Source organism: Mastomys coucha, unplaced genomic scaffold, assembly GCF_008632895.1.
Source record: "Mastomys coucha isolate ucsf_1 unplaced genomic scaffold, UCSF_Mcou_1 pScaffold6, whole genome shotgun sequence".
Classification (NCBI taxonomy): Eukaryota; Metazoa; Chordata; class Mammalia; order Rodentia; family Muridae; genus Mastomys; species Mastomys coucha.
Window position 1 is genome coordinate 100,327,606 of NW_022196912.1, and position 17,553 is coordinate 100,345,158.

General features: G+C 41.7%; 1 protein-coding gene across 1 annotated transcript in view; it reads right to left on the bottom strand.

Moving 5' to 3' along the window:
- The window catches only part of Nek9 (NIMA related kinase 9), a 39,516-nt gene that overhangs the window by 8,588 nt on the left and 13,375 nt on the right, over window positions 1-17,553 (bottom strand). Inside the window, exons 8-18 of the mRNA XM_031355408.1 lie at window positions 16,001-16,065; window positions 12,916-12,966; window positions 11,751-11,943; window positions 7,500-7,644; window positions 6,504-6,704; window positions 6,285-6,331; window positions 5,026-5,181; window positions 3,603-3,711; window positions 2,625-2,786; window positions 1,481-1,651; window positions 583-642 (exon numbers count right to left, since the gene is read on the bottom strand). Of these exons, the coding sequence (XP_031211268.1) occupies window positions 583-642; window positions 1,481-1,651; window positions 2,625-2,786; window positions 3,603-3,711; window positions 5,026-5,181; window positions 6,285-6,331; window positions 6,504-6,704; window positions 7,500-7,644; window positions 11,751-11,943; window positions 12,916-12,966; window positions 16,001-16,065 (1,360 nt within the window). The remainder of the gene's footprint in view (window positions 1-582; window positions 643-1,480; window positions 1,652-2,624; window positions 2,787-3,602; window positions 3,712-5,025; window positions 5,182-6,284; window positions 6,332-6,503; window positions 6,705-7,499; window positions 7,645-11,750; window positions 11,944-12,915; window positions 12,967-16,000; window positions 16,066-17,553) is intronic.

The window sequence follows — 17,553 nt, forward strand, 5'->3', positions numbered from 1 at the left end:
AAAAAAAAGGTTGTTCAGGAGAGCAAAGCACCTCTTAAGCTTCCCTGAAATAAGAAGATGGATTCTGAAATAGTGACACATCCATGGCTTCTCACAGGTGGAAAGCAGGGACAGTTTTAGTTTCCTGGCAACCCAAGTAACAGAGAACCATGAAGAAAATTACAGTTGGAAAGCTATCAGAGGGTTCAGGCTGATTTCCTAAGTTGAAAGCTAGTAACTGATTTTTCCTTCAGAGGGCCTATTTTCAAGGTAAATTTTGTTTGGTTTTTGGAGACAGGGTCTTACTATGTAGCTCTGGCTGGCCTGGAACTTACTACATACACCATCTGACTTCAAATTCACAGAAATCTACTTGCTTCTGCCTCCCAAGTGCTATAGAAAGACTAGACTGCCTGGAATACCACAGAAGTAAAGGCTCATGGGATGGTAGGAAATACAAATGTCCCATTCCAGTGTGGAGCAAGTCTCTTAACTGCTTCCACATGTGATGCAGGCATCCTGATAACAATGCCAAGCTTCAGCACTCACCAGAACAGCACCTTCCCTCTTACCCACACTGGTGTCTGGGGCTCCCCTGCTTACCAGTTCCGATGGACAGACCACTGCTATTAGAACGGATGGTCTTGGAATTCAACACTTTTTCTGAGGGAAAATAAGCAGTAGGTAAGCACTTTGTACAGACACTGGGAGGAAGAGTAAAGGGAGATGGGACAACGAAGAAACTGTCATTGCCATACCTGACTCTCAGTAACCCGGAACTTACTATTTAGAAGTAAGTCTCATAAGTGAAACACTTTTTGACCTACTGTACTCAGTGCCTGTACTGGGAATTTTCTATCTTCGTGTTCACTAGAAGCACCATGGAAGCTTTACAAAGTAACAATACCTACACTCTACCCCAGAGTTGCTGATTAAACTAGTCAAGGGTAGTGCAGGACTAAGATCTATTAAAGCCACACTTTTATCACGCATTTCAAAGTACTCTGTATGCAAAAAGCATTTGGAATTTTTCTTTTAAAAGAATTACTAAATGTTTCTCAAGAAAACACAAATGCAGACAACACATTAGTAAGTGGAAGTAATATATTCTATGATGCAGATGTGTGTTGGGGAGAGTTCAAAATTGTTCCATTTAAAACAGGTCCAAACTGCTGGTGGAACAGGCCTGCGATCCCTGCGCTCAGGAGGTGGAGGCACTAGGAACTCAAGGCTGTTCTTGGCTACTAAGTACTGAGTTTGAGGCTAGACTGAGTTAAAAGCTCCTGACACAAAACAGTCCAACAGAGAAGAAACGCTGGATGACAAACTTGGGAAATGACAATGTTCTGTCCCTGCCACTCTGCATGACATCTTTATCCAGCACAAGACTTGAGGAAGCAGCCTCTGCTTCAGGGTACGTCCAACAATGTCACTATTAGTACCTTAGGTGTGAGTCCATCTGGTCTAAGCCACCCCAACTCCACAGAGATGAAGCCCTTACCAACAATAAGAATGGTGTGCCAGCCACGGCAAGAAAGGTCTGGTACGTGATGCAGAGATCCAAAAATAGGCCGAGGCCATGAGGTACAGATATCAGAGCCATGTGGTCTCTCTGTGGGAGTCATTGCCAGGCGGCCATTACCACCATTCCCCCAGGCAAAGATATGATTATCTAGAAAAGAATTCAAGAGCAGATTAATGGGACACTATTTTCCTAATTCTTTGGGTATCCCACTGTTACACCCTGGAATTAGAAAGAAGTCCTACTAAGTAAGGGAAAAGCTAATTAGCCGGGCAGTGGTGGCGCACGTCTTTAATCCCAGCACTTGGGAGGCAGAGGCAGGTGGATTTCTGAGTTTGAGGCCAGCCTGGTCTACAGAGTAAGTTCCAGGACAGCCAGGGCTACACAGAGAAACCCTGTCTCGAAAAACCAAAAAAAAAAAAAGCAAAGGTGGAAGCAGAAAGCAGTTCAAGTCCTGACAGCACACTGGGTGTATGCTGAAGAGAGTCAACGGGACTTGCTGAGGGAGGATGGGGTGGGGTGCAGGATGGAGCTGGCCAAGGTAAGAAGTCTGCAAAGTCTGGGCAGAGACAACAGTAGAAATCTGATTCTTAATCAATTTAGGCTCCCTCTCCCTCCCCCCACACCTCTCTCATGAAAGGGCATGTGATGGATGATCATTTGGACAGCAGAGAAGACTCAGCACTCATCTAGAGTACATGGGCTACATTGCCACTCTAGCCTTTGTCATCCAGGCTGAGGGGCTGTGACTGTCTCAAGGTCAGAGATAGTGGTACGGCTGCAAGTTACGGTGGGGAACTGAAAGGAGCAAACTCCTGGTGGGGAACAGGACTGAGTTCAGGGAAGAGGTTGGACATTTCTCTCACCTGCTTTTTCCCACACCCAGCCAGTGCTGATCGTAATGTGGATCAACACTGGTGCTGAACAAGACAGGCAGAAGTGCAGAAATGGTTGCAGAAATATTTTACCAAAAATGTTAAATGACAGTAAAATTAGGTGAACTTAGAAATCTGGCCTTTAAAAAATTTACTATATTGGACATAAAAACGTATGCCAGTTATACAAAAACTTCCTTTCCCAATCCAACACCTGTTTGGAAAGCTTGAGAAACATAAGCACTCACCATGGGTGGCAGCAATGGTGAACTCATCGCCACAGGAGACCCTGATCACTTGCTTCCCACCAAGGGGTCCCCCCAGCAGGTTGATTCCCAGGCGCTTCTTATAATTCCCAACACCCAGCTGTCCACACTTATTACAGCCAAAAGTCAGCAACCGGCCTCGTTCTGAGAGAAAAGCAAAAATAAAGAGCAATCACTCTTATGGGTTATGAGACACAGAAGGTATAGCAAAGCACACTCCATGCACTAGAATGTATAAATATGAAGTTACCCATGTGGCCTTGAGGTGAGGATATCTAGGCCATGTGATAAATCAGAACCACAATTTAGAATACTTATAGTAGGTGCCAATTAGAGACCATAGAACCCAGATGTTAGAAATATGATGGTTTTATTTTTTTTAGAGTGTTTATGGCTGGGCATAGTGGTACACACCTTTAATCCCAGCATTCAGGAGGTAGAGGCAGGCAGATCTCTGTGAGTTCTAGGCCAGCCTGCTCTACAAACGTTCAGTCAAATATTTGAGACACAGAGAAGACCTGGCTCAAAAAAAAAAACCACAAAGATAATTTATTAATTGACTTTATGTGTATATGTCTCTTTGTGTGTATGCCACAGATTGAGTGCCCTCAGAGGTCAGAAGAGGGCATCAAATCGCCTGAAGCTGGAGTTACAGTCAGTTATGAATAGCCAAAAGTAGATGCTGGCAAAGGTACCTGGGTCCTCTGGAAGACCAGCAAAGACTATTAACCACTGAGCCATCTTTCCAGTCCAAAGTGTGGTGTACTTATAAAAGTGCACATTTATCTTGTGTTTATAAAGATCATTTTTAAAAAATGCATGCTTTAATGCCTGATTTGTTAATGAGTTAATATTGAGTACCAGGGAAAAGTCAAAAGGCTGATCTATCAAGAAAGCTAATACTTTACAGCACAAAGCACCTGAGTGCTGAAGGCATGCAGCCCAGCTGAGCCAACTTACCATCAATAGCAGCCGTGTGAGTCTTGCCTGGGGCAATGGTACGGACTTTGTAAAAGGACAACTGTTTGGCCAAGGTGAAGGAGGTCGTGTAGGGAACTTCGTGGTATGCCTGAGACAAGTTAAACAGAGCAACAGACTCATGAAGCAAACGGTGGTGGCAGGACAGGCCAAGGATGGAAGAACGTTTTCAAAGAGATTCTGCTAAGAGAGCATGCCACATAGCTTCCTATCTTCAACAGGACATAAGAAACAAGCTCAACACAGAATCAGAGAATTTGTTGCAAGAAGCAGTGATTCATGATTATAAAATCTACATTTGTGATGCTTACATACTCTGCCTATCTAACAAGGGCAAGGTAAAAATCTCTCCAGTTTACAAAGAAATCAGTTTCTGTAATCTAATTTCCCCTTTACTATACATATTCCTCTGAACTGGTATAAAAGCCCCACGTAAAGTTCACCGCAAACCTGCATCTTAACAAACCACAGAAGTAATTTTGAAGATGCCTTTCAAACTGCCCACTCTGCAGCCTTTCCCGAGTCTATGCTTTCCTGAGAATGGACGCTACATCCAAATTAACTCATCACGGGGCTGGAGAGATGGCTCAGTGGTTAAGAGCACTGACTGTTTTTCCAAAGGACCTGATTTCAATTCCCAGCACCCATATGGCAACTTACTATTGTCTGTAACTATAGTCCCATGGGATCCAGCATGGATCTTCTTCATGGATTTGTACACTTCTTTTAGTGTACAAATATACATACAGACAAAATACCCAGATACATAAATAAATCATTAAAAAAACAAATTAATTCATCTTTTCATAGTTACAAAACTATAAATTTACTTGATTTTTCTCTTTATCTTTTGCAGTCAACTGTGTTGAGCTGTAACTGTAAAACCTACTACACAGCTTGACCCACATCTGCACACATACATTTGTGGGATTTTTGCTTTTGTTTTTTAAAGGGGTATTGCTACATATATAGCAGGTTGACCTCAAACTAAAGATTCTCCTGCCTCAGCTTCCTGAGTGCTAAAATTAAGGGTCTACATCATCACACAGCCTCTGTACACATTTATAAACCACCCCCTTAGCAAGACAGAGGCCACTCCTTAGGTGAGTCACCTAATTTTTGATTAAGATTCAGGTCCCCAACAAAGAAAAAGAAATATAATAATAAACCCCCACAAAGATCTGCGCTTCTGACTACTGCCGTCAGGTTCATTTAGCCTGTCCCTGAATGTCACACAACACAATCACACGCTGTGAACTCTTTTGTGGCTGGCTGTTTTTACTGAACATAATGTCTGTGAGATCACTTTATTCTTAAGTTAAATTCCATGGCACTAACTTATAATACCAAAGAAATCACAACCCAGCATTCTGGCAATATCCTTAAAATCTCAAGGGCCACTCACTTCATGGTTGATGATTCCAGACATGCACTGATTCAGCCCCAGTTTGTTGAACTCATTGAGTCCACAGGCCAGCACTTTGCCTGACTGAGTTAGTAGAAAGGTCCCATCACAGCCACATTGAACTGCAACAATGATTAAGGCCTTTGGAACATCCACCTGCAAGGAAAAAAGTTTTTGGAAGAAATCCCAGGTACATAATTCATATTAGAAAATAACCCTCAAGTTCCTTCACCATGTTGCCCAGCAGCTTGGAGATCCCTCTTCCTAACACAGAGCTCAAGTTTTATAAGACATAGGGCTGCAGTTGAATGAGCAGATGCTCCTGTTAGTATGTTTTAGGAATGGCTCCTACTTCTTTGGAGAAGGCTTCTGTAGAGGAAAGACTATGCAGACAAGCTGGGAAGGGGGCAGCTCTGATCTCTAGCTGGCTTTATCTTCTGAGATGAAGGGCTCCTTGACAGCCTTAGAAGACAGCAGTCTGGAGATCTCAATCTTTTAGAAAGTGTACAGAGGTAGCAGCTAGGATTTCCATATCCTTCTATAGCTTACAGGCAGGGTTGCAGAATGAAGGATGTCAGGTGAGCCATGGATATGAATAAAACCTTGAGCCTTAGTTTCTTTTCACATGTAGAATGGTTGAATCTAAAGACAATCTTTACATGCGCCACTTAATCTTAGAATAGAAATAAAATTTGGCAACCATCAGTGGTATAGTGCTGTAATTAGTGGTAGTTAACCTTCCAGGATCAGGTAAGCCTGGGCTCTGAGAGAGGTGTGGCTGTGCTTGTCCCTCAGCTGACTCAGGTCCTGGGAGCCTCTTACAATGCCAGCTCTGGCAGTCCTGACAGTAATCAGATAAGATGTCTCCTACTGTACAACTGCTAAGCAAAAACAATTTCACATGGAGTTCAACTGTAGTAATAATGGAAGGCTGGCATAACATATATCATTTCCCACCATCCTTTCTAAGGGAGACTTAGCTGCCTGTGACACTTTCTGTTTTATGTGCTGATTTTAACTTCCATCTCTCAGTAAGATGTGACTCCAGTGTCCATAATAGCTGTATCCATTTTCTCAATTTTCTGTGATTTAGTGAGATGACAGGACCACACTGTGCTAAATCAGGAATCCTAGATTGTCAGTCTCCTAGACAGGAAAGAGTTCAGAAATAAACACTGTGCTACAAGCAGAAGAGAGAGAGGATGTCTCTGTGGAGTCTGCTTTAGACAGGCTGTAGGAAGAGGCCGCTCCTCAGTTACCCTCTGTGGTGTATAGTGATCCTCTTCTGAATCCAAACCCAGCCGTCCTGAAACACACACAAGAATGGCAGTCATCACACCAGGGACGTCCTCCCACAAGGATGTCCTCTACCTCCTTCTGACTTTGCATTCCTGGACAGGGGCTACTGGTGCATTTAGTGCTCAAAGGCTGTCACCATGGTGAGTGCCTGGGGAGTGGAGGGGACAGGCTGCACCTACCATATTCACCACAGCCCCAAGAGTAGACTGCCTTGTTCCGTGTCAGAACGACCACATGATTATCCCCACAGGAGGCCTGCTCCACTGGATTGCTGAGGAAGAAGTTCAGCTGCATGGGTTCTAGCACTTCAGGGCCAGAGACCTTGTCCACGCCCATGCAGCCATAATAATCTGATCCAAAGGCATAGAGCTGACCCTCATCTGCAAAAGGAAAGAAAACCATCACAGAAGGGAATTACTAAGGAGCCACATGTAGTAGTATCATACTCAACAGTCTAAATAGTTGTAAGATTACTAGCTAAATGATCTTCAGACTTTCCTGGAGCCTTCCATGTCTTGTAGACTGGAGAGCCACTTTGGCAGCTAAGAATGTGTATCGCTATTCCAAAGCACCCTAGCTTGATATCCAGCACCCACGCCAGGCAGCTCATAACTGTAAACCCAGTTTCAGGGAAGTCTGAGCACCTCTCCTGGCCTCACATGCACAAACCCACACTCAGATACACACACACCCATAAAATTAAAAAAATAATTCCAAGGAATTATAAAGTAAGTAATGATAAAAATCAAAACTATTTGATCAGCGTTTGTGACCTACAAGGCCTAAAGAGGTGATGAGATTATTTCTTCCCACAGTAGGACCCGTGGTAATCTCTCCCATCTCAACTCCTCTGTCATCATATGGTAATCCCTCCTATCTCAACTCCTCTGTTCTCCTTGCTCATCAGTCTTTCCCGCACAGTAGGAAACTGGGAAGTTTCTTTTGTTTGTCTTAGTTCTGGGAATTGAACTTAAAGCCTTACTTGCTCCAGTGCTCTATCAGTGAGCTATTCTCCCCAGCCTGGGAATGTTCTTATTAATGAGTATATTTTCTTAATGTCTTTGGTTTTTGTTTTTTTTTTGGGGGGGAGGTAGTTGTTTGCTATAAAGTATCAACTGACACTGCATTGTGTCCCATATTAAATGTACTTGAGATGCATTTTGTTAGTGGCTTACCTGTCACACACACAGTGAAGTCATCTCCACAGGACACTTGGTGGACGGCTTTCCCTTGCAGTTTCTCCACGTGCTTCGGCTGTCGGTAGGAAGCCCTGTCCCCATGCCCCAGCTGGCCGCGAAGCTTAGTACCCCCTTGCATGCTCTGTTAAAAAGAGATCTTGTGAAGCTTAACTTTTCATGCTAAAAGCTGATCTTTAATATTCTAGTTCTAAAGAAACCCAGTAAGAAAAAAATAGCTGGAAATTTAAAGACAAAAGTGGGTAAAGGGATTAAATTTCTGAGACAAGGTCTCACTATATACTGCTAGCTGTCCTGAAACTAACTCTCTGTATAGAAAGGCTGGGCAATCTGCCTGTCTCTGCCTTTTGAGGGCTGGAATACCACTATGCCTCACTAGGATAAAGCATTTTAATGATTAATATAAACCCCCACCTACATATAAAGAAGATTTTAAAGCACATCCAGATTCATATACATCAGGCATCAGGTCAAATTCCAAATTTTGTCTTATAGTCTGTGAGGTAAACTATGGGTGATGATGAACAGTTCATTAAAGTATAATTTGGTTGCTTTCTGTTCTAATTTGGTTTCTATTGCTGTAATAAATATCATGACTAAAAACACCTTGGAGAAGAAAGAGCTTATAGTTTACAGTCTATCAGCAGGGAACACCAGGGCAGGAGTTCAAGTCAGGAACTGCAGCAGAAGCCACCACTGCTTACTGGTTGCTTCTCCGGGCTTGCTCAGCTTGCTTTCTTATAGCACCCAAGATGACCCGCCTAGGGGTGGCACCAGCCACAGTGAGCTGTGCCCCATCAATCATCACCCAAGAAAACGCCCCACAATGTGCCAATCTGATGGAAGCGATTCCTCAACTGAGAGGTTCCCTTTGTCCTGTGTCAAGTTGACAAAAACTAAACAGAACATTTTCTAAATGAGTATACATAATCTCTTAAAAACCACATATACTATAAGTTTTATAAATTTTGGTCAGCTTCCTTAAAACACACATCTGCTATAAGAAATATAGCTATATCAAAAAGAAAACAAAGGGGGTAAATAAAAGAGAGAATTTGGTTCCATCAAGGAGGCTGGGGGTGGGGGACATGCCCCGGCTGTTCTGCTTTCTTGGTTCTCTCTTGAAGGGAAAGTGTTGGTGGGGGTGAGATAGCTAAGGCTGCTGTTTAATAATAACAGTTTACCTATCTGAAGTCTAAGTCACTTTGCTACAGTAGCTGACCTGCCTGTCTGAGTTCCTCTGAGGCCAGAAACTGCATCTCTGGCGTTTATCATCTCATCATAAAACAGCAGGGATTAAGTAAAGGATTAATTGCTAGAGCCTTTCCCCTCTTGTCCAGATGCCTCGCTTGTCAGGCTGGGGGGAGGGCTGGAGCAATAAACTTCTAATGAATCAGGAGAAGAGTCTTGCTTACAGAAGGAAAAACTTTTACACGAGCAAATATGGATAAACTCACATAAATTTATATACAAATTCATGCTTACACATTCATACATCTCCATTCAAACCAGTTGGGTCCAGCTACTTATCTCATAATTATACACTTACACACACACATCCATACTTACATATGCATATGGAGCAAAAGACCAAGTGCCAGTGCAGAAAGAACTAACTCATTCTGGATGAAAAATGAGCTCCAATCTTTATTGCATAGAGAAAGAAAAAGCTTCTACCCTTTAAGTCTGTAAGAAGAAAGCTTGTTGGGTGGTGGTGGCGCACGCCTTTAGTCCCAGCACTTGGGAGGCAGAGGCAGGCGAGTTTAGAAACCCTGTCTGACAAAAAACAAAAAAACAAAAAAACCCAAAAAAACAAAAAAAAAAAAACAAAAAAAAAAAAAAAAAAAAAAAAAAAAAAAAAAAAAAGAAGAAAGCTTGTCTTCTTTAGTAAGACTAAGCCTGCCTTGCTATTAAGAAAGACCTGTTTTGTCCCATGGTAAGGAGAAGCCTGCCTGCTCCTTTTGCTCTTTCTGCAGCTTCTTCTTTTTTCCTCTTTCCCTTTGCATTCTGCACATTGTTCTGTTTTTAAGTTGCCTTATAATTTCTAAGTTATTCCACTCTGCATTCTCCTTCTAGTCTTGCTCTCTTCTCTGCCCTTGCTCCCAATGCTATGCTTTCCAATATAATGTTTCTTAGTCTTTTGTACCTTTCTAAAAGAATAGATCACATGGTTTATCCAAGCATCCCTTTTTACAAAAATTCACTAGAAGTTCAAAAATAAATTTAAATCATAAATTGAATAAGAAGTTTACAACAGAGAATGTTTACATGTATATCCATTAAGAGCAATTATCTGGCTAAACATTTATTACCTGTCATTAGCTCGACAGGTTCATTGAAAGTGAAAAACCATAATTTTTGTGACTAAGTTATTAGTGAAGTTTTGTATAGATAAACCCAGTCAGTGTTTTATCTTCTGTCCTTGTACTTATAGTAAATCCTTAGTTGCCCTTTGTATGACCTTTGGTTAATTATTTTAACCTCTTGGAATGTGCTTTAACAATTAACACTTAACACTTGATTGACACTTGAAGACTGGCAGAGTTTCTCAATGTACTTTTGGTATCAAAAAGGACTTAATGGCATTCCTATTATAAAAGAGCTTAATAACTAGTGATATAATTTTAGGAACTCTTTTTTTTTTTTAAAGATTTATTTATTTTATGTATATGAGTACATTGTCGTTTTCTTCACACACACCAGAAGAGGGCATCGGATGCATTACAAATGGTTGTGAGCCACCATGTGATAGCTGGGAATTGAACTCAGGACTTCTGGAAGAGCTGTCAGTGCTCTTAACTGCTGAGCAATCTCTCCAGCCCAATTTTAGGAATTCTTATAGGATCATCATTAAAAATTTTAAAATTGTCTATTTGTCTTTATAGCATCACTATAAGATAGTACATCTCCGTTGTTCTACAGAGATCTGCTCAAAAGGGTGGGCTACCTAGTCATTGTTATATATATTTAATAACATCAGGAAAAGCATATTAATAGCAGGAATCTTTCGTAAAATGAGATCTTCTCAGCCTTGCCTAGAGAGGCAAATCGGTCATTAACTTTGACAGTCTATGGTGGAACCATCTCAGGAAGGTCACCTGCTAGCTTTTAGCTTCTCCTCCATGGCTCCTGGCAGAAGTGCTCGATAGCACTAACAGTCCTCATAGCTGTGTAACAGTTTCTTAGCGAGAGCAATTCTTGCCGTGCACTCACTCAAATATAAGCCCTTTAATAAACACTTGTAAGGCATTATTTTCATTCCATTTCTGGTAGCTTCCCTCAGGCTAATTCTTTAGGGAATAAGGTCTTAGGAAACAACCGTAGGTCATCGTTGTTACTGAGGCCAAATCACTCTTTTTTTTTTTTTTAAACATTTCACAATTACTCATTGTCTACTCTCATACAATGGACATAAAGCAGGGGATAAGATAAATACTTGCACCTATGAAAAAAGGTGAAGCCACTGAAATAGAAGCGCTCCTTCAGACAGTAGAGTGAGGCTGGTAGCCTGATATGCACCTACAGAGGCACAGCAATCAAACAGGAAGCCAAGGGACAAGAGAACTTAGAGGGAGCAGTCAATTAATAATGCTAGGTGTTGCTGTGAGGCAAGAGGTGTTTTGCTTATCTTATCAGTTTATAGTCATTTGTTCAACACCCATGCTAACTGAGTGGTTTATAGTCACTTGTTCAACCCCCATGCTAACTGAGTGGTAAGGAGGGAAGCTGTACTGTAGGTGAGTGAGGAGAGTTGCAGATCTGGAAAAGGCAGAAAACATGTTGGTGGTGTACAACCATAACCGCAGCACTGCAGAGGGCAACCACAGTAAAGTCAGCATTTTATTCATAGATGAGGGGCTTGGAGTTCCCTGACATGGCATGTTTCACTTGTTTACAACACTACACTGACACCAGCTGCTCGCATCTCATGGAAACAGAACGCAAGTACCTGGCATATTTGAAATCATCTACTTGTCCACGACAGCTAGCCCAGTCTTCTGAATCTGGACCCAAGGCTCTCACATTTTCTTTCCCTTTCTCATTCTTTCACCCAAAACCATTCACAGGTGACTACTATGTCTAGCAATGGAGCTGCATGAGTGACCTACACAGCCCACATCTGCTTTCACAAGATCATGTTCTATCACCTCATTCCTGCAGCACAAGGACAGCTAACATAATGCCTATACAGTGGGGCCCAGAACGGGGCTTGCAGCCCACTCTACTTACCACCCAGGTGTATAGTTCCTTCTCCACGGTGACCACAGCGAAGTGGGTATTCCCTGCACACACCTGTCGAGCACTACAGCCACTCTTGATGACGTCCAATTTCTGAGGTGTGGATTTTCCACCACCCCAAACATAGACTTCACTGGTTCGTGATGTTACCACAGCAATGGGTGCTTCAGTCACAGTGCTTGACCTGCCAGCATCCCCAAACAAAGGTACATTTAAGATAAAGATGGTTCAAAGAAGACTGGGAATGTAGCTCAGTGCTTGCCTTGAGCTTGATCCCTGAGGCCACATAACAAAAGCAGTATGGGCTAGGTAAATCCCTTTGGTTTTTTGGTCTTTTTTTTTGTTTGTTTGTTTGTTTTGTTTTGTTTTTAAAAAGTCCATTCTCTCAGAAAAACTGTGGGTGTGGGCATGAGAAAGTATGTTCTTTCAGTCCTCTCTTAAAACAGGCTTTCCCAAGCCCACTAGACATAGTTCATCATAACTCAGCCAAACCAGATTCTAGCCAGTCCCCAACAGCTCCACTTTTCAACAATCATGGTAATAACATCCACTTTATTGTTAGAGGAAATGATGGCTTTCCTCTTCTCTTCAGAAAAGACAATCTGGGGCTAGAAAGACAGCTTAGAGACTGAGAGAACTGGCTTCTTTTCTAAAGGACCCAGGTTTGAGTCTCAGCACCCAGTGGCAGCTCACACTCCAGTTCCAGACAATTCTTCTGGCCTCTGTAGAGACCAGACCCACATATACAGACATACATGCAGGTGAGACAGCCATACACATTTTTAAAAACCATAACAAAGCAACAAAAATACTCAGTAGGGGCTGAAGAGATGGCTCAGCAGTTAAGAGTGTGTACTGCTCTTTCAGTGGACACTGCCCAGCAACCCTACCAGGTGGCTCACAAGTGCCTGCAAATCCAGCTCTAGAGGATCCAATCCCCGCTCTGGTCTTTGAAGGTACTTGCATGTACACAATGCACAAAAAAATCTTAAAAATAAGAAAGAAAGAAATGACTATGTGATATTTAAGCTGATGTTGGCTCCTAAACTGACACGGCAGACTGTAAGGTCAAACAATGCACAAGCACAGACTCAAGTAAGCTTCCCAGACTAGAGACGGAAGACACATCATATTGCCACAGCCTCTGGAGCAGTACCTCGGTCTCTTGGTAGGTGCATTAAGCAGAGTGACTTTTTCTTCCATCTCTCTACCAAAAGAAAAATAAACTTACATGAGTAAAATACCAGGTACATCGCAACCATGCCCCTTTTAATAATACACTTCATGAATTAAATCTTATAAACATATGCATGCATCCTACAACATGACAATTATTTAGGAAAGAAACTAAAAAAACTGAGTTACACAAGCCTGACATTGTATGACTTGTTAAACACAAAGGGTGGCAGGTCTTTGCTTTGTATGTGTGAGAAAAGGTCTGGACTGGAACAGGGAGCCTTGAGAGTCTCTGATGCACACGACAGACATCTCCATCTGATCTGCCCACTGACTAACAAACTCAGCATCTCCAATCCTGGGCTTGCTCTTTCTGCCAAGCTTTTCTTTCTGATTTCCCTGTTTTTGAAGGGATTATAGTTATACACCATTATACTCAATCACTGTGCTTATTCTGCTACTCTTCCTGCCCAATCTTACTACCTTAGTTCTGCACAGCTTTGCTTCCCATCTGACTCTTAAACACAGTAGTATCTTGCAGCCAGCCTTGCTTATAAGCGTCCCAATCAGTCCTTAAGTCCTACACCAACCTGAGGTCTGATACAAGTTCTACTGTGTAAATTTTATGGGCAGCCCTCTCATCACATAAACTGTCCTCTACAAACAAATAGTCCTTGTGTACTCTTTTTCATATATATATATATATATATATATTGTGTGTGTGTGTACAGGTGCATGCAGAGGCTAGAGGAGTCAGATTCCCAGAGCTAGGTGGCTGTGAGTGGCCTGGAGTGAGTGCTGGAACTGAACTTAGATCCTGCAAAAGCAGTGAGTGCTTATCTCGCCAGCCTGTGCACTCTCTTTTGAATTAAGCCTGGCATTCAAGCATCCTGATCCTTTTTTCTTTTCTTTATAACCCATATTTTATTCAGGTTCATCATTCTGAATAAATCTATGAATGACTACAGTATCTTACAGGCATCAATAATTTTTGAAAGCTCTTAAGACAGCTTGGCCAGGTCTAGAACCACTAATGTAGCCAAATAAAATTTTGTGTTTCCAGAATATTATACACTACTTTCTCTATTTGTGCTTTTCATTCTATTATTCTTTTCTGTCTAGAGTATGGTATCTTATATTTTACAATCAAAGTATAAAATGCAAAAGGGAAAATTCAATTAAAAATTAATTGAAATTTTTCAGTTAGAGATTAAAGCCATGATTATATTGTTAAGAAATAAGCTAGATAAAAAATTAAATATGCTTAATGAGTCCCAAATGAGAATAGTGCCTGAATATTCATAGAACAAAAATAGAAGCACTCAGGCTGTATCTGGGCATAACACATAATTCTAGCTATTAAAACACTGGTTATAAACCAACAAATCTCAGGGCACACTGGGGAAGAGGGCTGGAGAGAATGTAAGAGCTGGATGGTGGGAGAAGAGTGGGGAGAGTCTGTCCTCTGGACAGTGTGGCTGCTGCTCTCTCTCATAAACTCCCCGGGGTTACAGCTTCCTGTACAAGAGCAAGTCAGCAGGATCAGTTAATATCCCATGGGCAGTATCAATTAAGATTCAGTGGGTTATAAAAAGGTGAGCCAACAGGACGGTGGGAGGGTAAGTGCTCAGGGCTTATGGGGATGTCAATGGGAGGAGTGTCGGGTGAATATGATCAGATATATTGCATGCATGTATGAAATTATCCAAGAATATATAAAAGATAGTCTAGAAATGTAATAAAACAAAAGGGGCTGGAGAGATGGCTCAGTGGTTAAGAGTACTGACTACTCTTCCAGGAGCCAGGATTTTGGTTTCTGTGTCCATAGGGCATCTCACAAGCATTGGTAACTCCAGTCAAAGGGCAGTTGTTGCCCTCTTCTGCTCACGGGGTATGTATGTGGTGTACACATACATTCAAGCAAAACATACATATAAAATAAAATTTAAAAATTAATCTTAAGAAAATAATAAACAAAGCAACTAGAAACCAGAAAAATTAGTGATGGAACAAAACTTTCAACATACCCCAAACTATAAAACAATTAGAAGAAAATATAGGAGAAAAGCTTCAGGACATGAACTAGGCATGTCAGAACAAAGACTAGGCACATGGAGACATCACAGTACAAAGCTCTGTGCAGGCTGGGGAACACCACGAAGCAGCAGCTGCGAAGCAGGAGAGAATATGGGCAAACTCTATCTGATAAGGAGCCAATCCCCTGAATATAGGAAGAACCTGAACTACTCAACTAAAAAGATAAACAGCCAGGCGGTAGTGGCGCAGGCCTTTAATCCCAGCACTTGGGAGGCAGAGACAGGCGGATTTCTGAGTTCAAGGCCAGCCTGATCTACAGAGTGAGTTCCAGGACAGCCAGGGCTACACAGAGAAACCCTGTCTTGAAAAACAACAACAACAACAACAACAACAAAAAAAACAAAACAAAAGAAAATAAACATAACTTCATTTTAAAATCGTAATCTGAACAGACTCTGCTCAAGTATATAAGAAATGCTCAGTATCACCATCATCAGGGAAAGCACGTCACAGCTGGCGGAGCTCTTCTTGCCCCGATTACAGAGCAATCACTAAAAAGGCTAAAAAGGAGCACTTACTAGCAAGGCTGTGGAGAAGATAGGGACTTATACACTGTTGGTGGTGATATAAAATAGTATGTCATGGAAAATGGTATGGAGGTTCCTCAAAAAACTAAAAACAGGCTAATGTATGCCTATAATTTCAGTGCTAGAAAGGCTGAGGCAGGAGGATGACAAGTTTCATGTCAGTCCGGGTTACAGAGCAAGCTCTTGTCTCAAACAAAACAAAACAATACAACACACTCCAAGTCGTGAAATGCAAATCTAAGGCTACTAATGCTTCAACTGTAGAATTAAAACCTTCACAGATGTAGAGGGACAGAGAGCTCTTGGGTCCTATCAGGACAAACCCAGAATAAATAGTTAAGGAGGTAAAAGCAATGAGAGCAGCGTGCTGGGGAAGGAAACAGTGCCCTTCTGTGCGCACTCTCAGCCATCTCTGGATGAAGTCATTTCCCTGTGGATTACCTCCTATGCTTCCTGAGAACGGGGAGATCCAGAAGCTCATCTGCAGTGGGTCTCTGCTCAGGATCCTAAACAGTAAACAAGATTAGTTTTCTTTTAAAGTGAAGGGGCAATATGGGAACCAACTTAAAAATAACATCTTTTATTTATAATTATATATTTGTAATAATATATATTTTTAACTATAAATAAAATTATAATTTCTAAGAATGAGAAGTCAGAATGCTTGTTGATATAGCCTATTCCCTAGACATGACAGGGAAAATACACTCATGAACTCTCTATAACATGGCTGCTGAAAAAGACCAGAATAATGACATCACCAGTTGACATGCCAATGAGGACAGGGGAAATGATACAGGACTCCAGCCCTAAATGAAGAGCTACAAGTAGTCAATGGCTGCTGAACAAGGAAGAACCAGTGTCTTCTATGAATGAGCTCCTACATATTGTTCAAACCCAAGTAGTCAGCCTTAGACACACGTACATACAAGAAAAGACTGTTGGATCTTCCAGAATAGGAGTAAGACATAGTTGTGAGCCACCACGTGGGTGCTGGCATTGAACCTGGGTCCTCTGGAAAAGCACCCGGTGCTCCTAACTGCTGAGCCATCCCTCAAGCCCAATACTGTCTTCATAGAATGAGGAACAAGGCAGTCTTGCTTTTCTTCTAGAGCCTGGACTCTGTAGGTTATACGTGTACATTTATATGTATGAGTATATTTATAGGTGTATGTAAGTGTAACAATAATAATTAAAGAAGAAATCAAGAATTGGGGAGGAGAGATGTGGGAGGAGTTTGAGGGGGAAGAGAGAGAGAGGCAGGAGTAATGTAGTTAGTACATTGTAAAATTGTATAAAATCCTCCAAAAAAAAAAACTTCAATAAAAATATTAATCTCTTGCCAGTGTGGTGGAACACTTTTTTACCTTAACATTCATGAGGCAGAGGCAGGTGAGTGTGAGTCAAGGCCAGCCTGATCCTAACAGCAAGGCCTAGTCAGTCAAGGGTACATAGTGAGATTTTTGTCTCACAAAAAATACTTTTTCTTATGCTGCATTTCATATTTAATGTTTATTGAATCTCTTGCTATTACAAACACCTCGCATGAATGAGGGTTTGTACAATATGTCCTCCACATCAGTTCAGTCAAGCCAGCAACTCTTAAAGCCTACTACATAAGCGCCTAGTCACCTGGGGCCCTCGGAAAGATTTCTGAGTTTTCTACAGAGACTCTGCAGTCTGGATAGGACCCAGGAGTCATCTTTTTCTTCTGAGATCCCCAGCTGGTGAGTCTGATGCTGGTGGCTCTGTGCCTATGCCCTCAGTGACACTACGACTGAATACACAGTTAAGAAACTGGCTGTTCTTCTAGAGGTTCAGTTTCTGGCCCCCACATGGCAGCTCACAACTGTCTATAACTCCTGTTCCAGGGGATTCAACACCCTCATACACACATACATGCAGTCAAATCATCAATGTACATAAAATAAAAAGTTTAAAAAACTTTGATAGAACTATATATATATATATATATATATATATATATATATTTA